The 22693-nt window shown below is 37.2% G+C and overlaps 1 pseudogene and 4 gene segments (V, D, J or C); all 5 read left to right on the top strand.

The window, feature by feature from the left end:
* Window positions 1–1473: 1473 nt before the first annotated feature.
* LOC125277360 lies at window positions 1474–2087 on the top strand. The segment is given in 2 exon segments: window positions 1474–1622; window positions 1731–2087. Coding segments are annotated over 2 exon segments (435 nt in total).
* Window positions 2088–3852: 1765 nt separating this feature from the next.
* LOC125277378 lies at window positions 3853–4701 on the top strand (the record flags this gene model as incomplete). The annotated part of the segment is given in 2 exon segments: window positions 3853–4268; window positions 4376–4701. Coding segments are annotated over 2 exon segments (375 nt in total), but the record flags the coding sequence as incomplete, so codon positions are not given.
* Window positions 4702–8395: 3694 nt separating this feature from the next.
* LOC125277368 lies at window positions 8396–9485 on the top strand. The segment is given in 2 exon segments: window positions 8396–8444; window positions 8534–9485. Coding segments are annotated over 2 exon segments (387 nt in total).
* Window positions 9486–16260: 6775 nt separating this feature from the next.
* LOC125277359 lies at window positions 16261–16924 on the top strand. The segment is given in 2 exon segments: window positions 16261–16409; window positions 16518–16924. Coding segments are annotated over 2 exon segments (435 nt in total).
* Window positions 16925–20686: 3762 nt separating this feature from the next.
* Window positions 20687–21272, top strand: LOC125277382 (annotated as a pseudogene).
* Window positions 21273–22693: the final 1421 nt, after the last annotated feature.

Raw genomic sequence — 22693 nt, 5'->3', positions numbered from 1 at the left:
TAAACGTATTCTAGAATGAGCAAAGTGGGTACGGCCTCTAGAATATTAGTCATCGCCTCTGTCTAATGACCAAGACTGACGAGATTGTGCGTATGAGATCATTTGCCCGGCCGGTGCGAGACTCAAAGCGTTATAGGAATCTGAGTACAAAAAAGAGTAAAGAGTTAAATAGAGTAATCAAATGTATAGCTAAATTGTTATACAAATGACCAATAATCAATTGACATTCTAGACTAAATTCAAGGTCATAATAAAATGGAGTCAGATAAAAGTTTACTTGGATTGCCACACTGAAAAGACCGAATGCGCAAGAAACCTTCCCCTCCCGGTGGAAAACCGCCATCGGGCCGATTGGGCGGGCCTTACACTACATTTGAATTTAAACTTATTTTGCGATCATTCAAAAAGTATGTTTTATATGTGTAGTATTAATTTAATCCAGAAGTACTACATTCGCCATGTTGTCATTATCATGTGACCTACCAGCATCAGTTGCGTCACTTCACCTCCATTCATAAATCCTTTCCCGTGGCCTCATGGGATAGTAAAGTGTCCATCGAATGCACACCGCAGAATCTCGCTGGAAGTAGTAGGTCATCCGGAGACTTTTCACCTAGAGTTTTTCAAATACTATGTATTCGGACATAACATGTTGGTGTACTGTTTTTCACCTACTATATAGGGTAGTATTCGATTTCAGACGCAGAGCATCTTTGTATATTTCATTTCACAGGAAATGAAGGACGCATTTGAAGGAGCCTTCGTCGCACAGTCGCACAAGCCACAAGGCCACCTCTGAATGTGGCCTTTGAAGGATGCAGCCTCTGAATTGGGACACAGCCATAGGGTTCTTCTCATTTATTATTTTTGCATCCTCATTTCCTCCTCTCACTTCTTTTCCTCGCATCTTAGCTCCACCCCCTCAGGATGCGAGGGAAGGATACACCTGTGTATCTTCACTCATGACTCCTCAGGAAGGTTCCTCGCTCCTCATTCCTCGCCTCCTTGAGGTGTTCGATCGGTTTCCGGGTCACGGGCTGGAGGATGGAGGAGTGAGGAAATGAGGAAGCATCAATTTTTAGTATTGAGAAGCACCTATTATGTCTTTGGAAACAAGGAACAGTCTTCATGGGTGAATAATTGATTCATTCACTCAAATGATTAATTCAAAACAATATTTCATTCAGGAACTATTGTGAGTCACACTGTGTTTTTTTTGCAAATATTTCAGTTGGCCGTACAAAAACAGACCAAGTAACTGTTAATATTGTGTCTAAATTTTAAGCTTCTTTTTTATTGAACTGTTGTACAGCAGCAAATTCACAATTAAATTTGTGCAGATTTTCTGAAAAAAAAAGGGGCTCTGGATTATTAACATGTTTCTGAAGTCTGAATGAAACAGAATATTAAACCAGCTTAAACTTGCCCACAATCTCCTGAAGCGTTTGCATAGAGAGAGTGTTTTACATGAGCGACACACGCTTCAGTGCTCTGCATGTGTTTATAACTCTGTCAAACATCAAACATGATCAACAACTGTTTTTCACTAGAACTGAACCTACAACCAACAAAAATGACTTTCAGCACCATATTGATCTGGACGCTGGCAGTATTATGTCGAGGTTTGTGTCAGTAAAGATTACAGACATTATTTACTTGTTATTTTTATGTGTTGTGAAGATATATGGTTGTAAAAGTGTTTGTGATTTCTAATCTTTCTCTCTTGTCAGAATCTGTTGGTCAGGTGACAGTGACTCAAACTCCCTCAGAGCTGCTCTCTCAAACTGGACAATCAGTCACTGTGACTTGTAAAACTAGCAGAGATCCAGTCTCCTGGTGTGATGGCAAACATTGTTTTAGCTGGTACTTACAGAAACCTGGAGAAGCTCCTAAACTCCTGATTTATGCAACAAACCTCCTCCAGTCAGGAACTCCATCTAGATTCAGTGGCAGTGGATCTAACAGTGATTTCACTCTGACCATCAGTGGAGTCCAGACTGAAGATGCTGGACATTATTACTGTCAGAGTTATCACTACATCAACAGTCAATATGTGTTCACACAGTGATAAAGAGTCGTACAAAAACCTCCGTCAGTCAGAGTCACAGTGACTGAACTGATACTGCAGCTGCTCAAAGGAGGATCTGAAACAACATCGTCACACAAACATCTGAAATAAAATCATCAAAATTAATCTTTTTATAAATTATTGAGGTCAGAAATCATAGCATTAGCTGAGAGAAACAACTAGACAAAGTCCATCAGTGTCACTGTTAAATTTCCTCATATTCATACCCTCTTTAGACTAAAAATGTTGAGGAAAATGTATATCTGCCTTGAGATTTTGTGCTCTTATAGATCAGTGACATGATTGAGATCTACATGTGAGTCGTCCACCATATTGGATCAGTCAGATCTGGTCCGTGAACACTGGAGAGCAAGTGAACTCCTGACTGCATCTGCAACCTCTGTAATAAAGTTTCATGAGAACTAGTTAAATAGTAAAATCACTGTGGGGCATCGATTATAAAACACAAAGTTCCATTAGTTGCTTTTATTTGAGATATGGATCAACATGTGGATCAAGGTGTGGTTATTGTACAAAAGAACAACAATACTGACATAAATCACAAGTATAAAAACATCAAACACTCATAAATAGTTGCAGAAACCTCAAGCAGCAAAACAATCAAATCAACTTCCACTTGATGAACACACACAGTCCTCTATCAGAACACAGTCCAGACCTCAACTCTCATTCTAGTGATTTCCAGCATGTCCACGAGCTCCAAGAGGAAGATGTGTGGCAGATATTTAAGGAATAATCAGTATCGCCCTCTACTGCCTCATTCCCTTCATAACCTCATTCACATATGAATATCTATATATGCAATAGACATTAGCTGCTATTTTCACAGCATTTAGTTGATCATTAATGTGATTTTACATATTGAGTTATACAAAAACACAAACCAGCACATCCTCACCTCTGAAAGGTTTTCCTCTGTCCGTCTGGAGTTTAAAGCTCAGTAGTTTATATGCTGCACAATGCTGTGACATTTTTGATGAAAGTCATTGATTTGTAAGTGTGAGTGATGAACAGCGTCATGTTGACCGTTGTGTCGATGTGTCCGGAGCGGTCGAATGGGCCTCTATGACACCACCTTATGTTTAACATCATTTTTAAATTCAGTGTGTGTCTTCCGGTTTGATCCGCTTACACTTATTTTCAGATGTATAAAACAGCTCATTGTGCTGCTTGATATTGCAAACTGCTGTATTATTTTAATGTATTGTCTTCATTATAAACACACTGGTCTGTAGTGTGAATAGTTTCACTGTTTACTGCACTTTATTCTTCTTCTCGTTATTTCACTAATGAATCTGAAATCTTGTTCATTCACAGAAAACAGTTTATATCTGCACTGAAAAATAAGAAGGATACATATCTAAGCCTCTGGAATAATTACTTTATTTGTTTATGTATGCATGCATTCATATTTATGCAATTATTTATGCATAACTCTATAAATTAAAAATATAAATGCATTATTTATGGACTTAACTACACATGTATTTATTTAAGCATATATTTTGTGTTTTATTTAACATACTGACACCAAGTTTTAACTGATGAGCAAGATAAGAATTTATTTTAAACTTTTAACTGAATTTATGTTTCAGATGTAAACTAATGAATATGAACAAACCTCGTCTCTCTGTTAGTCAAACTCAACTGTCTCAAAGTTTGATGCTCCTGTGACACCAGAAACACTCAAAATAACTATAAATGTGTTTGTCATGCATGTGCACCTCAAAAAAAAAATACATTTATATATTCTTTTATCTGTGAGGTTCATAATTTATCCGCATGTTCTCGTTTCATCATGTATCTGCAGGTGTTTTCATGCTCCATTGAGTGAAGTTTATTTATGAAATGAAAGTGGCTTTAAAATAAAAAATGTAATTGTGAGAGTCAAAATAAAGACAAAAATGTCACAATTATTTCTAAACATCCAGTTTGCTGCAGCAGTGTTTGATGAGGGAAATTTAATTTCTTAACATTTCTGCTCTGCTGTCAGTGTCTGAGACACATTTGAGAGGAAACGCTTTGAATTTGTGTCCCACCCCTGTGATTGGAGCTCAATATCAGAGCGTCTGTCAGTCCGACTGTAAATCCAACATCACTGTCCTTCAGTTTCACTCATTCCCAGTAAAGATGAGGACACACGCTCTGATCATCTGCTCTCTGCTGCTGCTGCTCAACGGTGACACTCACTTTACTGCATTTACTACATTTACTACAGTACATGAACTTGTTCTGGTAAAGATCATTAATGTCTTCTGCTGATTTTCTTCTTGTTGTGTGTTTCAGAGTGTAGAGGACAGATCACCGTCACTCAGAGTCCCTCAATGACAGCAGCTCAACCAGGACAAACTGTGAACATCAACTGTAAAACCAGCAGTAATGTGTACAGATGGAGTGGTGGGGAGGAAGGTTTAGCCTGGTACTTACAGAAATCTGGAGAAGCTCCTAAACTCCTGATTTATTATGCAAACCGCCGTCAGTCAGGAACTCCAACTAGATTCAGTGGCAGTGGATCTAACAGTGATTTCACTCTGACCATCAGTGGAGTCCAGACTGAAGATGCTGGACATTATTACTGTCAGAGTTACCATGTCATCAGCAGTAAAGATGTGTTCACACAGTGATAAAGAGTCGTACAAAAACCTCCGTCAGTCAGAGTCACAGTGACTGAACTGATACTGCAGCTGCTCAAAGGAGGATCTGAAACAACATCGTCACACAAACATCTGAAATAAAATCATCTAAATTAATCTGCCACTCTTAATAATTATAGAGGTCAGAAAGAGATTTTGTGCTCTTATAGATCAGTCACACATTTGAGATCTGACTGATTTCAGTTGCTGCCATTTATTAATAATAGATATTAATTTTCATAATTCTCCATGGTTATTTGATTTGAGTATCTCATCCTAACATGTCATTTGTTCACTATACACTGTATTCATACTATATACTGCAGACAGTAAGAGTTTTATATTAGCTGCTGTTTTAAAGGGATAGTTCACCCAAAAATGAAAATTACCCCATGATTTACTCATATGAATACAATCGGAGTTATATGAAATAATGTCCAGGCTAATCCATGTGTAACGGAGATATTTTTCACTGAGGGACTTTTATTTTGATGGGTTGCTCTGTCTCCGGTATGTCCGCGGGAGATGCAAAGACGTCTGGGAAGGAGAAGAAGAAAAAAGTACGTAATGATCAGACACGCCATGTTCGCTGTGTGAGGAGGTGTCGATTTTTCCACCTGTGTTTTAACGTAATACAGTGTTATACATTCAGTTTAAGTTTTGTGCACACTGATATTACCGTGTGAAGCCGGAGACGTCGTTGTAGCAGAAGTTTGGTCGAGTGCGTCATCGGATGGAGAGCGGTGTTACTTCGGTAAAGTTGGTTTTATATTCGCACATTCGGACTTCTGATAAATTCAGACTTTCCAATAAATGTGCAATAAATTAATGTTTGCGAATTTTAAGCAGCGACATGATATTGACAACCAACGATTGTCAACTTACAACATTTTTCACAGTCGATCAAAATAGGCAAGTATTGTTTTAATGGCATATTTACTTGTGAATGTCCACTGAATGTCCAATGTAGTGTGATTAACAAGTCTATTGAATACGGATGCCCGAATGTGCGAATATAAAACCAACTTTACCCAAGTAGCGGTGTTGGAGACTGGCCGAGAGCACGAGAGAGAGCTGCTGGAGCCGTGAGTTTCATCAAGAACACTTGTTTTTTTGCATCGTTCGACTGAACATTTTGAGAGTTCTGCTGTTTTTTCGAGTCATCGTGAACTGTCTTTTGTAACGAGAGACATTGATTTCCTCCTGCGAGTTGTTTGAGTGCACTTGTTAGTGCGCGAGAAGGTGTTTTGAACTGCTCTAATTTTCTATCAAGTGATTTCTTTTCGGAGTATTTTTGCCTTTTTCTAGAGACTGAATTTATAAGTCACCCATGAACTGCCTTACAGAGCGAAAGATATTGATTTCCTCCTGCGAGTTGCTTAAGTGCACTTGTTAGTGCGCGAGTGTTTCTGAGTGTTTCTGAACTACAGTTTTCCTACGGAGTGATTTATTTTTTATTTTTATTTTTTTTGAGTGTTTTTGCACTTTTGGAGAGACTGAGATCGTCACAAACAAGTTTTACTTCTGAAACCCACGAGAAACACTATAAGCCAGACGCTGTTTAGTGAGTCGCGTGCGCCCGTGGTCGAGCGCCATTTTGTTCTAGAGGGTTCGAGTTTTTTTGGGCCGTGCTGAAACTTTTTTTGTTGTTGTTTTTTTATTACCCTGCCATCCTTACGACATCTCCCTGTTCTCATCTCAAGTGGTCTCATCTCAAGTCATCGTCGCTACAGACTGGTACAAGAGTTCGTTACACACACACACACTTTGCTGATACTGATTGAACCGAACTGAGTTATTTGAAATGCACTGAGAGTGTCAATTTGAACCGTGTCCATGCGAACTGAATCAAAAGGAAATTGAATCATTAACTGATTCATAAGAGTCATTGGAGTGAAGTCCATAGTGTTTCACTTAACTCATTTCACATAGAAAACGAGTTATTTGAAAAGAGTTATTAAGTTAAAACTTGAAGAGTCTGTGACCTGTCCAGTGTTCGATAAGCAGTTTGGAAACTGGTGTTGAAAATAATTTTGTGAAATTTATATTTGAAGTATTTTACAGTTTGAGATTGTTTGCCTTTTGCAAGGTGTACCAATATTCAAAAGAAATTCCAAGAAACCTTTTTTTTTATTTTTTATTTTTTATTTTCATTTTATTTCATTCTATTGAGACAAGATACAAAGACAAAAATACAGTTTCCTAAGGAAAGAAGGAATAAATTAATTATTGTTAAAAACAATACATTTGAAGGTTATTTTATTTTTTACTTACCTTGGGGTAGGGGCGTCTCACTTAGACTATTAGGTTTAGGAGGGTGGGAACGTGAATTTGAGTTGTCACTTTATATCACAAATCTATACTTCAGGAAACCACCGCGTTGACATTTACTGACCTGAAGCCACACTACCTATTCCTGTAACATATAATATAATAGTCTAAGGTAAAACATATTCACATATTGTGTATAATTGAGACTCAAAGCACCAGAGTGGGGACCAAGATCCTTCCACTCTCAAGTCACCCAGGGTAGCGTTTTTCATTTCCCCTACGGAGCGAGACTTAGCGTTTCGTTACACATGCTTTATAATGGGAGTAGATGGTGGGTCAAATTCTAAAGACAGAAAAAATGCAGCCATCCATTACAAAAGAAGTCCACACGACTCCGGGGGTTAATAAAGGCCTTCTGAAACAAAGCGATGCATTTGTGTAAGAAAAATATCCATATTTAAAACTTTATAAACTGTAATCTCTAGCTTCCGCTAACTGTCATACGCACATTCATGAGAGAGTGGCGTCCCAGCTTATGATGAAGGACAGAGGGAGTCACTGGACAACAAATCCTTTCAGATCTCTTTATGAAAGTCTGTGTAAATGGTTCAATAGATTGACTTGTAGTATAATTAATGCATATAGGCCTAAATTCACTATAGTTTCATAAAGTTTAATAAAGCCCAATATAATTAGATTGCAAAAAAAAAAAATGTAATCTCCAAAATACTTACAGATCATTCATTTTTATATTAATATTAATTTTATACTATACTATTGAAAACATATTTGTTGTTGTCAGACGTGACTGAATGTATTGCTGTTCAATTGAAGGAAAGAGACAATATTATCTATCTATTTTAATATAGTACATAGAATAATACTTCCATAAAGAGATACTTAAAGACTCATATTGTATTTGAAAAGAGACATGGCCACTGCTGTACCGTCTACTACACGATTCAAAGTGTTTCTGGATTGAAGTTTCTGAGCTGTAAAAGATCCCAATAACAATTCAAGCTACAAGTTAATCCTATTATGCTAGAGGATGTTCATGTGCATTAAAGCTGTCTAAAGACCAAGAGTTTGTCTTACATTGGCCATATAACCTGTTACGGCCAGGACTACAGTACCTGTTTGTCACTTTGGGTGGCGCAATTGCATACAGTGTTATAATATATAAATATATATAAGTCATGGAATAAACTTCCTGTTCATCAGTGTGTGCTGTGGCTATCTAGTGGCACAGTGATGTAGTGCAAGATAACATGAATTTAGAGCCTCATTTAAATACAGAATGAGTTCATTTGCATATTGATCAGATGCTTCAGTGCTCTGAGAGTGTTTATAGTGCTGTGAGTTTAACACTCCATCACTGACACACACAACAATCTTCATCAACATGACCTTCATCATCATCTTCATCTGGACTCTCACAGCGTTTGCTCAAGGTTTGTGGAGCACAAGTTTGATATCGATTCATTTCTTCAAGTATATTGTCAAAGTGTTGAGTTGATTTTCTTCTTGTTGTGTGTTTCAGAGTGTAGAGGACAGATCACCGTCACTCAGAGTCCCTCAATGACAGCAGCTCAACCAGGACAAACTGTGAACATCAACTGTAAAACCAGCACAGATGTGTATTATCAAAGTTCTTATGGACATTATTTAGCTTGGTACTTACAGAAACCTGGAGAAGCTCCTAAACTCCTGATTTATTTGACCAAAAGCCTCCAGTCAGGAACTCCATCTAGATTCAGTGGCAGTGGATCTAACAGTGATTTCACTCTGACCATCAGTGGAGTCCAGACTGAAGATGCTGGACATTATTACTGTCAGAGTTATCACTGGATCAACAGTAAAGATGTGTTCACACAGTGATAAAGAGTCGTACAAAAACCTCCGTCAGTCAGAGTCACAGTGACTGAACTGATACTGCAGCTGCTCAAAGGAGGATCTGAAACAACATCGTCACACAAACATCTGAAATAAAATCATCAAAATTAATCTTTTTATAAATTATTGAGGTCAGAAATCATAGCATTAGCTGAGAGAAACAACTAGACAAAGTCCATCAGTGTCACTGTCAATGTTAAATTTCCTCATATTCATACCCTCTTTAGACTAAAAATGTTGTGGAAAATGTATATCTGCCTTGAGATTTTGTGCTCTTATAGATCAGTGACATGATTGAGATCTACATGTGAGTCGTCCACCATATTGGATCAGTCAGATCTGGTCCGTGAACACTGGAGAGCAAGTGAACTCCTGACTGCATCTGCAACCTCTGTAATAAAGTTTCATGAGAACTAGTTAAATAGTAAAATCACTGTGGGGCATCGATTATAAAACACAAAGTTCCATTAGTTGCTTTTATTTGAGATATGGATCAACATGTGGATCAAGGTGTGGTTATTATACAAAAGAACAACAATACTGACATAAATCACAAGTATAAAAACATCAAACACTCATAAATAGTTGCAGAAACCTCAAGCAGCATATCTATATATGCAATAGACATTAGCTGCTATTTTCACAGCATTTAGTTGATCATTAATGTTAATGTTATTAAAAACGAAAGAAAACTTCATTACCGAGTTCTCTGAATTTTTAGGGGGAATCACTCCTAAATTTGACAGAATTTTAATTGTTGGTGATTTTAACATTCATGTCTGTTGTGACACAGCATTAGTGAAAGAGTTTCTTAGTCTCATTGATGCTTGTGATTTCTGTCAGTGGGTGAAAGAACCTACACATGCACATGGTCATATTTTAGACTTGGTGCTAACACATGGCCTTTCTATTTCGGATGTTAATATTGGTGGCTTAAGTTTTTCAGATCATAAGCCTATTATGTTTACCATTGATATCTCTTGTCATACTACTGAAATTATTAGACCTGCAAAATGGTCACGTGTTGGCCTGTTTGGTCCAACATCTGTGGACAATTTTTCAGTAGCATTCAATGAGGCTTGTCATTTGCTGTCTGTGGATTTCCTTGCTAATGTGTTAAATGTGGATGAGCTTCTTAACATGTTTAATTCTGTATGCACCAGTGTTTTAGATATTGTTGCCCCTATGAAATTAAAAAAACATAAAAGCAAAGTTGAACCATGGCTAAACAGCAATACTCGTAGTTTAAGACAAGCCTGCAGAAGAGCAGAACGCAGGTGGAAAAAGGATAAACTACAAATATCTTATGAAATCCTACGGGAGTCTTTAATTTCATATCAAAAAGCTGTGAAAGTTGCCAAATCTGACTACTTCTCCGAGTTAATTTCTAAAAGCACTAACAGCCCCAGGACTCTATTTAATATATTGAATTCTGTTTTTAATCCAACAAGCAATATCTATTTAGTTGAATCCTCAACTTTATGTGAAGACTTTCTAAGATTTTTTGTGGATAAAATAGATGTAATTAGACAGTCCATTATTCCGTCTACTGATGACCCTGTAGATTTTTTGAGTCCCACTAGTTTTTTAAATTCATTTGAGCCTATTACTATGTTGGGTTTAATGGACTCAGTTGTTAAGCTGAAGCCTACTACTTCTGCCCTTGATATTGTTCCTACCCAATTCTTAAAATTGGTATTTGATAGTGTTGGGGACTGGATTTTAGCAATTATAAATAAGAGCCTTCTTTCTGGATCTGTTCCAGCTCTGTGTAAACATGCTATGGTAAAACCTCTGTTGAAAAAGCCAAATCTGGATACAACTGTTTTATCGCACTTTAGGCCAATTTCAAATTTACCTTTTCTTGCAAAGGTCTTAGAGAGAGCTGTATTTATGCAGCTACAGAGTTTTCTGGCAAAAAATAGTATGTTTGAAAAATTCCAGTCTGGATTTATGAAAAAACATAGTACTGAGTCTGCACTTCTTAGAGTATTAAATGATATTTTATTATTTGTTGACTCTGGGAACTCAGTAATTTTGGTACTCTTAGATTTGAGTGCAGCTTTTGATACAGTTGATCATGATATTCTTTTATCACGTCTTGAAAAGTGTGTGGGCATCCAGGGAACTGCCTTAGCTGGTTCAGATCTTATCTTAGTAATAGAACCTTCTCAGTAGGTATTGGTCGTGCTGTTTCATCTGTAGCACCTCTAACTTGTGGTGTTCCCCAAGGATCTATCCTGACTCCTATTTTGTTTTCACTCTACATGCTTCCATTAGGTTCAATTTTTAGGAAGCATGGAGTGTCTTTTCATTTTTATGCAGATGACACCCAAATTTATTTACCTTTGAAACGTAATGACAAGCAAGGCCTAGAAACCTTGCTTGCATGCTTAGCCGATGTGCGATCTTGGATGTCTCTGAATTTTTTGCATTTAAATGAGGGTAAGACTGAAGTGATTGTCTTTGGGCCCTCAGTGGGAAAAGGAAAACCAAATTTTAATTGTGGTCTTTTAAATTCCTGTATCAAACCAACCGTGAAAAATTTGGGAGTTCTTTTTGATTCTTCCCTTAAGTTTGACCAACATATAAATTCAGTAGTTAAGTCATGTTTTTTTCATCTTAAACTTCTGTCTAAAGTTAAATCTTTTCTGTCTTATAAGGATCTTGAAAGAACCACACATGCATTTGTTTTATCTCGATTGGACTATTGTAATTCGTTGTATGTTGGATTACCCCAATCCTCCATCTCACGACTTCAGATGGTCCAAAATGCCACAGCCAGGTTTTTAACTGGGGTTCGTAAACGAGAACACATTTCTCCAATTTTAATGTCTCTTAATTGGTTGCCAGTGCGTTATAGAGCTGAATTTAAGATTTTGCTGTTTGTTTTTGAGTCTTTAAAAGGTCTGGCACCTTCTTATTTGTCAGACCTCTTAAACGTGAATTCATCAGTTAGATGCTTGCGATCCTCAGACAGTATTACTCTGTCGTATCCAAGATCAAGATTGAAGATGAGAGGTGACCGTGCATTTGCAGTGGCTGGCCCGAAGTTATGGAACAGTCTTCCCTTATCTGTAAGATCTGCTTCGTCTTTATATGATTTTAAATCAAAGTTACAGTCTCATCTTCTTAGTCTTGCATTTCATTCATTCTAACTCTTGTTTTATTTTTAAAATTTTAGCGATGTCTTTTACTACTCCTGTCTTTTATTTCTTTTTTTCTCTGTACAGCACAGTGGTCAACTTTTGTTGTGTTTATTTGTGCTTTATAAATAAATAAATGAAATGAAATTAATGTGATTTTACATATTGAGTTATACAAAAACACAAACCAGCACATCCTCACCTCTGAAAGGTTTTCCTCTGTCCGTCTGGAGTTTAAAGCTCAGTAGTTTATATGCTGCACAATGCTGTGATATTTTTGATGAAAGTCATTGATTTGTAAGTGTGAGTGATGAACAGCGTCATGTTGACCGTTGTGTCGATGTGTCCGGAGCGGTCGAATGGGCCTCTATGACACCACCTTATGTTTAACATCATTTTTAAATTCAGTGTGTGTCTTCCGGTATGATCCGCTTACACTTATTTTCAGATGTATAAAACAGCTCATTGTGCTGCTTGATATTGCAAACTGCTGTATTATTTTAATGTATTGTCTTCATTATAAACACACTGGTCTGTAGTGTTTAATAGTTTCACTGTTTACTGCACTTTATTATTCTTCTCGTTATTTCACTAATGAATCTGAAATCTTGTTCATTCACAGAAAACAGTCTATATCTGCACTGAAAAATAAGAAGGATACATATCTAAGCCTCTGGAACAATTACTTTATTTGTTTATGTATGCAAGCATTCATATTTATGCAATTATTTATGCATAACTCTATAAATTAAAAATATAAATGCATTATTTATGGACTAAACTATTTATTTAAGCATGTATTTTGTGTTTTATTTAACTTACTGACACCAGGTTTTAACTGATAATCAAGATAAGAATTTATTTTACACTTTTAACTGAATTTATGTTTCAGATGTAAACTAATGAATATGAACAAACCTCATCTCTCTGTTAGTCAAACTCAACTGTCTCAAAGTTTGATGATCCTGTGACACCAGCCCAGCCAACACAGCATGGTGGGGCCCAGATGGGTGTCACCTGGGCTGCCTAACTGGGGCCCAGCCGATTTTGTCTGGGCCTCTGGAAACCTCAATAACAACTTTTGTAGATGTATGTCAGAAATAAAGTCAGTCTGGTTAGTAATAAGTGAAGCTGGTAATGCTGTTTGTGGAGATGTTTAATCAGATCTTCAGTGATTTAATGTCTTTTATCTTCAGTTGATTTCATCGAAGGCTGTGGCTGAAGTCGTAGTTCTTGTTGTTTCTCTGTCCTTCAGTGATTATGCTCGTTATCACCTAATTATCTCATTAACTCCAGCATGTTTCTGTGTTACATTTAACAGCCTGTAGTGTGCACACTGAGCAGTGTTCAGTTCATCTGGACTAACCCATGTGGGGCCTTGGAAACCGTGGACAAAATCGGCTGGGCCCCAGTTAGGCAGCCCAGGTGACACCCATCTGGGCCCCACATATCTGTACTGGCTGGGAGAAACACTCAAAATAACTATAAATGTGTTTGTCATGCATGTGCACCTCAAAAAAAATACATTTATATATTCTTTTATCTATGAGGTTCATAATTTGGCCACATGTTCTTGTTTTTTCATCATGTATCTGCAGGTGTTTTCCTGCTCCTGTAAGACTGATGCCAGAGTGCCTGGACCAAGAAAGGGCCACTCTTTGAGAAAACAAAGGAAATTAACATTTGAACTCTCTCTTGCAAAATTAGCGTCCCCATTCGAGACGCAATCACACTGAGTCGATCACACCTCAGCAATGCCTTAATCTACATTTCCCTTCCTTCACCCCCTCTTCCCCCATCTCTTCTCTCTACATACGGAGATGACCTGAAATTCACCCAAAATCTATATGGTTCAATGTGAACAGTTATCATACAATACTATACATGTTTGGTATCATTTGAAATGTCTCAGTGCGACTGGTACAAGGGTCTCATTCCCATAGAAGTAAACCAGAAAGTAATAAAGGTTTAAAGACTTTAGAGATATTTTGCTCTCTGTAATGGGTGTGTCCCTAAAAGGTGTAAACTACTCAGTCTGGGACCCTGATTAATGCAAATTACCATTGTGAAGTCATGTTTCCATTTGAAAGAAGTTTCTGTCTTGGTCTGGGTATTTAAAGAGATGTTGCAGGAGGCTCAGGGCTCGATCCTGTGCAGATGAACCCACATTGCAATGTGCATTTTTCTAATGTCAGGTATTCATCTTTTACTCTGTTTCTGAGCATTTGATGTTTGTATTGATCATCTTTGAGATGATTATGTAATTGGCATGATACATTTACCTGACTAATAAATTGTCACATTTGACTTTATTCTGACTTACTCTGAAATTATTGACTCCAGTAGATTACGTTAAGTCCATAACCCCACAAATCTACGCTCAGGTTAGTAACGGACTAAAGTACAGTTTAGGTGGAGCAGTGGGGCACACCAGCTGATATTTTAGAGCTCCGACTAGCACATTGGCATTAGTTAAGTATACTTAGACTGTGTAGGCTAATAATGGGTTTTTTCCTTTTAGAGCAACAGAGTGTTGCTAGATCAATCTAAACAGGATGGGCCTCAACCTCTGGTTATGGTGAGATTATTCTAAGTGTCTGTGGGTAAACCACTGCGTGATTATGTAAAGTTACCACTAGAGGAAGCTAAATTGGTCAGCCTGATTTTATGGTAATGGTCATAGCCCCTAGTTAAAAGTAATCTTACCTTAATTCGGTGTGTTCAGATCTATGGGGACTAAATAAACGTATTCTAGAATGAGCAAAGTGGGTACGGCCTCTAGAATATTAGTCATCGCCTCTGTCTAATGACCAAGACTGACGAGATTGTGCGTATGAGATCATTTGCCCGGCCGGTGCGAGACTCAAAGCGTTATAGGAATCCGAATGAGTACAAAAAAGAGTAAAGAGTTAAATAGAGTAATCAAATGTATAGCTAAATTGTTATACAAATGACCAATAATCAATTGACATTCTAGACTAAATTCAAGGTCATAATAAAATGGAGTCAGATAAAAGTTTACTTGGATTAAACTACTTTGCCACACTGAAAAGACCGAATGCGCAAGAAACCTTCCCCTCCCGGTGGAAAACCGCCATCGGGCCGATTGGGCGGGCCTTACACTACATTTGAATTTAAACTTATTTTGCGATCATTCAAAAAGTATGTTTTATATGTGTAGTATTAATTTAATCCAGAAGTACTACATTCGCCATGTTGTCATTATCATGTGACCTACCAGCATCAGTTGCGTCACTTCACCTCCATTCATAAATCCTTTCCCGTGGCCTCATGGGATAGTAAAGTGTCCATCGAATGCACACCGCAGAATCTCGCTGGAAGTAGTAGGTCATCCGGAGACTTTTCACCTAGAGTTTTTCAAATACTATGTATTCGGACATAACATGTTGGTGTACTGTTTTTCACCTACTATATAGGGTAGTATTCGATTTCAGACGCAGAGCATCTTTGTATATTTCATTTCACAGGAAATGAAGGACGCATTTGAAGGAGCCTTCGTCGCACAGTCGCACAAGCCACAAGGCCACCTCTGAATGTGGCCTTTGAAGGATGCAGCCTCTGAATTGGGACACAGCCATAGGGTTCTTCTCATTTATTATTTTTGCATCCTCATTTCCTCCTCTCACTTCTTTTCCTCGCATCTTAGCTCCACCCCCTCAGGATGCGAGGGAAGGATACACCTGTGTATCTTCACTCATGACTCCTCAGGAAGGTTCCTCGCTCCTCATTCCTCGCCTCCTTGAGGTGTTCGATCGGTTTCCGGGTCACGGGCTGGAGGATGGAGGAGTGAGGAAATGAGGAAGCATCAATTTTTAGTATTGAGAAGCACCTATTATGTCTTTGGAAACAAGGAACAGTCTTCATGGGTGAATAATTGATTCATTCACTCAAATGATTAATTCAAAACAATATTTCATTCAGGAACTATTGTGAGTCACACTGTGTTTTTTTTGCAAATATTTCAGTTGGCCGTACAAAAACAGACCAAGTAACTGTTAATATTGTGTCTAAATTTTAAGCTTCTTTTTTATTGAACTGTTGTACAGCAGCAAATTCACAATTAAATTTGTGCAGATTTTCTGAAAAAAAAAGGGGCTCTGGATTATTAACATGTTTCTGAAGTCTGAATGAAACAGAATATTAAACCAGCTTAAACTTGCCCACAATCTCCTGAAGCGTTTGCATAGAGAGAGTGTTTTACATGAGCGACACACGCTTCAGTGCTCTGCATGTGTTTATAACTCTGTCAAACATCAAACATGATCAACAACTGTTTTTCACTAGAACTGAACCTACAACCAACAAAAATGACTTTCAGCACCATATTGATCTGGACGCTGGCAGTATTATGTCGAGGTTTGTGTCAGTAAAGATTACAGACATTATTTACTTGTTATTTTTATGTGTTGTGAAGATATATGGTTGTAAAAGTGTTTGTGATTTCTAATCTTTCTCTCTTGTCAGAATCTGTTGGTCAGGTGACAGTGACTCAAACTCCCTCAGAGCTGCTCTCTCAAACTGGACAATCAGTCACTGTGACTTGTAAAACTAGCAGAGATCCAGTCTCCTGGTGTGATGGCAAACATTGTTTTAGCTGGTACTTACAGAAACCTGGAGAAGCTCCTAAACTCCTGATTTATGCAACAAACCTCCTCCAGTCAGGAACTCCATCTAGATTCAGTGGCAGTGGATCTAACAGTGATTTCACTCTGACCATCAGTGGAGTCCAGACTGAAGATGCTGGACATTATTACTGTCAGAGTTATCACTACATCAACAGTCAATATGTGTTCACACAGTGATAAAGAGTCGTACAAAAACCTCCGTCAGTCAGAGTCACAGTGACTGAACTGATACTGCAGCTGCTCACACACTTTCACACACTTTCACACACACTCAACAGCAGAAACACAAATATGATCTTAATATCAGCTTTGTTGAGCTTCATCAGTATTGTTTAAGCTAATTAAAAATTCTTTTGATGTTATCATCATTTTTAGATCATTTATGGTTTATTTATCCTCATTTCCACTCACTCAATATTTTAAAGTCATTGATATTTTTGATCATGTACTTTTATTATTTTTTCTTCCTAATCTTAGTTATACAGTAAAGATCTGAGGAACTGAAGCTGTCGATCACACAGCGAGAGTTTATCTGGACACTTCCCAAAACTCCTGTTATAATCAGTGACGCTCTTACACTACACAATCAATCTCTGACTGGATTTACATCGTGTTTGCATTGTTAGTTATGGTGAAAGCATTTCTGGAGTGCAGAAATTTAGTTGTAATGACGAGATCACTGCATTCACACCATCAACAGACTGTCTGTCATCTGCTCAGTTTCTCATCACTGCAACCTTCCCTGTGATGAACAGATCGAAATATAAGGCAATAATCAACACTTTTCACCATTCGTTCATTTAGACAGCTGTAATAGTTAAAATGTAGTGATAGTATTCGAGAAGGTTTCACATGTAAACAATCAGAGCGCTAAAATCAGAGTGGAAATAACCATTTATTTCTAAATTATGACAATTATTTGATGTAAAAATCATATTAACATTATAAGTGCACCTCAGGAAACATTATAAATAATCATAAATCAGTTGGTGAAGCGACTCAGACGCCTGCAGTGAAATCTGTTCATCTAGGAAACACATTCACCATGTCCTGTAAAAGCAGTCCTGACGTCTATCAGAGTTGGGATCATCAACCTCTATCCTGGTTCAGTGATAAAGAGTCAAAAACCTCCGTCAGTCAGAGTCACAGTGATTTGTGCTAGAAACACTGAATAAGTTCATTCACAAATATGAGGGCTGCAGCAGATGAGAAGATTTGAAGTCAATAACATCATTTTAGAGCTTCAGACGACTGAGAATATCGAGCACAGGTGAGATTATCAGAGATCCAAACACTGAAGGGTTCATCCTAGACCATTTGTCTATTTAACCCCAAATTTATGTAACGATTTGTACAGTTATTAATCAATTTATGGGTGGAATATGAATATAATAATTCATAAAGCTTTATGAATTATTATGCACATACCGACCCAAGGGGGAATCAACCATATATGGTGAATTAATTACAACGAATTGTAATCAATTATATATATGATTAGTTCTGGTTTAATAATTATTTAGAGAAACTGTTTGTTTGTCTGGCAAACTATAGCTCCTCAGAATGTTATTAAAAGGAAGGTCTGTTCTCTGGCCATGAGAAAGACTTCCTATTCTAGCATCCAAACGTAAAGCAAGGATATAGGATCGAAACGTTAAAGTGACCTGGTCTTTGTGGAATGAGCAAGAGAACAAAGAGCATGGATATAATGTATTTAATATATGAAAACTACTAATAGGTTATCTAAATACATAATATACAAATATATACAAAAGGGAACGTAGAGACAGGAAAGGAAGAATGATCAAAGAATGATCAAAGAATGGCAACTTACGGCAGTTAACCCTTTTTGAGAGAGCCAGCACAGAAATCAGTTTAAACAAATTTCAGAGAGATACTTGCATATGGTTCAAGTCGGTGTGCAGCAGAGTTTCAATGCGCTTGGCTTGGTTGGTCCTTTCTGAGAGGGTTTCTCCGGCGGGGTTTTCAAACGAGGTTTAACTGACGCATAAGATGACAGAGAAGAAAGAAGAGAGAGAGAGTCCGAGGAGATGGTCGTCCCGGAAGGAGAGCGTGTGATGGCAGCGCTGTCGCCTGAGGCAGTTCAGGGGCAGTCGAGAGACAATCGGGAGACAAAGGAAAAGGTGTGTGTCGTTGTTTTTATGGAAACCCAAGCTAACACACCTCCTGAATTGTAGCGGCCAATAGATGCGCAGCACTATTTGGCGGGCAAAAGTTCCTTTGTTTGGTCTCCTAGCTGAACTTGCATACTTTATGACTATCAGATCGGATTTCGAGATGGAGTACTTTCTTCACAGTATCATTAAAAACATAGAAAAATGCATTTGTCAGCTATGTGACATATCTCAGTGAGTAGCTCGAGTCCGGAGCTTTAAATCGAGATCAAACTCGATAGATCAGACAGGCATATAAAGGAAGTTATGGTTTACAGACAAAATTCCCTTATTACAACTAACACTAGCACCAATACACTCATTTAAACTAAATCTAAACACTAGGAAACATGCATATGCTCGAAATACATGATGGGTATATTGGCTAAATGAACTATCTTCTAAACGCTTTGACTAATTAAAATCCTTTTGATAACTTTTGTCATTAGTGTCTACAGATGACGTGCAAAATTTCGTGTGAATCAGTCGAGTGGTTTTGGAGTTTGAAAAAAGTTTTCGGCAACTCAAAATGGCTGACGGACTACAACATGTTGTACTAATGTTGTCCACTAGAGGGAACCACAGGAGAAAAAATCTATTTTTCTATCAGTTTCCATCAGTTTGAATGTTTGAATCCAAAATTCACAGAACTTCATACACATGGACAACAAGACTTTCTGAGTAAACATGCAGAGATTCAGGAACTTTTTTTAAATCAGTCATTTATATGAATGGGATTCAGAGATGAAGGTCATAATACTAATGCTGTCCACCAGAGGGAGCCACAGGACAACAAATCCTTTCAGATCTCTTTATGAAAGTCTGTGTAAATGGTTCAATAGATTGACTTGTAGTATAAAAAATGCATATAGACCTAAATTCACTATAGTTTCATAAAGTTTAATAAAGCCCAATATAATTAGTTTGCAAAAAAAAAAAAAAAAAAAAATCTCCAAAATACTTACAGATCATTCATTTTTATATTAATATTCATTTTATACTATACTATTGAAAACATATTTGTTGTTGCCAGACGTGACAATATTATCTGTCTATTTTAATATAGTATGTAGAATAATACTTCATAAAGAGATATTAAAGACTCATATTTTATTTGAAAAGACACATGGCCATTGCTGTACCGTCTACTACACGATTCAAAGTGTTTCTGGATTGAAGTTTCTGAGCTGTAAAAGATCCCAATAACAATTCAAGCTACATGTTAATCCTATTATGCTAGAGGATGAACATGTGCATTAAAGCTGTCTAAAGACCAAGAGTTTGTCTAACATTGGCCATATAACCTGTTACGGCCAATTGTAGGTCACTATATTAGGCAGCCTGTATGTATCCTTTGGCTCAACCAATGACTTTAGGCCAGAACTACAGTACCTGTTTATCACTTTGGGTGGTGCAATTACATATAGTGCTATAATATATAGTGTTTAACCATTTAAATACACACTGGAGCCCCATCGAATAAATTTATCACTGCATTAACTCATTATTATTCACCTTTTCCGTTCCTGTTCATCAGTGTGTCTGTCTGTTCACCACCGTCCTCTAGTGGCACAGTGATGTAGTGCAAGATAACATGAAATTTTATGCTACATTTTTAAAGTTCACAGTATATTGATGATTATATGATACATATTTGATGTTGTGATTGACAGGATGAGATGAACGAGCTCCTCCTGAACCTTCATTTAGAGCCTCATTTAAATACAGAATGAGTTCATTTGCATATTGATCAGATGCTTCAGTGCTCTGAGAGTGTTTATAGTGCTGTGAGTTTAACACTTCATCACTGACACACACAACAATCTTCATCAACATGACCTTCATCATCATCTTCATCTGGACTCTCACAGCGTTTGCTCAAGGTTTGTGGAGCACAAGTTTGAGATCAATTCATTTCTTCAAGTATATTGTCAAAGTTTTGAGTTGATTTTCTTCTTGTTGTGTGTTTCAGAGTGTAGAGGACAGATCACCGTCACTCAGAGTCCCTCAATGACAGCAGCTCAACCAGGACAAACTGTGAACATCAACTGTAAAACCAGCAGAGATGTGCATACAAGACTAGTTATTATGGGAGCTATTATGTTTTGCCTGGTACTTACAGAAACCTGGAGAAGCTCCTAAACTCCTAATTTATAAAGCAAACACTCCTCCAGTCAGGAACTCCATCTAGATTCAGTGGCAGTGGATCTAACAGTGATTTCACTCTGACCATCAGTGGAGTCCAGACTGAAGATGCTGGACATTATTACTGTCAGAGTTACCATGTCATCAGCAGTAAAGATGTGTTCACACAGTGATAAAGAGTCGTACAAAAACCTCCGTCAGTCAGAGTCACAGTGACTGAACTGATACTGCAGCTGCTCAAAGGAGGATCTGAAACAACATCGTCACACAAACATCTGAAATGAAAATCATCTAAATTAATCTGCCACTCTTAATAATTATAGAGGTCAGAAAGAGATTTTGTGCTCTTATAGATCAGTCACACGTTTGAGATCTGACTGATTTTAATTGCCGCCTTTTATTAATAATAGATATTAATTTTCATAATTCTCCATGGTTATTTGATTTCAGTATCTCATCCTAACATGTCATTTGTTCACTATACACTGTATTCATACTATATACTGCAGACAGTAAGAGTTTTATATTCAGCTGCTGTTTTAAAGGGTTAGTTCACCCAAAAATGAAAATTACCCCATGATTTACTCACCATCAAGCCAATCCTAGATGTAGGTGACATTCTTCTTTTAGACTAAATACAATCGGAGTTATATGAAATAATGTCAAGGCTAATTCATGCTTTATAATGGGAGTAGATGGTGGGTCAAATTCTAAAGACAGAAAAAATGCAGCCATCCATTATAAAAGAAGTCCACACTTAATATTAATAAAGCCCTTCTGAAGTGAAGCGATGCATTTGTGTAAGAAAAATATCCATATTTAAAAACTTTATAAACTGTAATCTCTAGCTTCCGCTAACTGTCATACACACATTCATGAGAGAGTGGCGTCCCAGCTTATGATGAAGGACAGAGGGAGCCACAGGACAACAAATCCTTTCAGATCTCTTTATGAAAGTCTGTGTAAATGGTTCAATAGATTGACTTGTAGTACAAAAAATGCATATAGGCCTAAATTCATTATAGTTTCATAAAGTTTAATAAAGCCCAATATAATTAGTTTGCAAAAAAAAAAAAAAACTGTAATCTCCAAAATATTTACAGATCATTATTTTTATATTAATATTCATTTTATACTATACTATTGAAAACATATTTGTTGTTGTCAGACGTGACTGAATGTATTGACGTTCAATTGAAGGAAAGAGACAATATTATCTGTCTATTTTAATATAGTACATAGAATAATACTTCCATAAAGAGATATTAAAGACTCATATTTTATTTGGAAAGACACATGGCCATTGCTGTACCGTCTACTACACGATTCAAAGTGTTTCTGGATTGAAGTTTCTGAGCTGTAAAAGATCCCAATAACAATTCAAGCTACAAGTTAATCCTATTATGCTAGAGGATGTTCATGTGCATTAAAGCTGTCTAAAGACCAAGAGTTTGTCTTACATTGGCCATATAACCTGTTACGGCCAGGACTACAGTACCTGTTTGTCACTTTGGGTGGCGCAATTGCATACAGTGCTATAATATATAACAGGGGTCCTCAAATCCAGACCTCGAGATCCACATTCCTGCAGAGTTTAGCTCCAACCCTAACAGTTAATGATACAATTAAAGGATTAATTAAGGGATGATTAAGCTTTAATGATGAACACGTGCTGTTAACAAGCAGAATCACTGAA

The sequence above is a fragment of the Megalobrama amblycephala genome, linkage group LG10, assembly GCF_018812025.1.
Source record: "Megalobrama amblycephala isolate DHTTF-2021 linkage group LG10, ASM1881202v1, whole genome shotgun sequence".
NCBI lineage: Eukaryota > Metazoa > Chordata > Actinopteri > Cypriniformes > Xenocyprididae > Megalobrama > Megalobrama amblycephala.
Note: the sequence above shows the minus strand (reverse complement) of the source record. Positions and strands in the feature narration are given on the sequence as shown.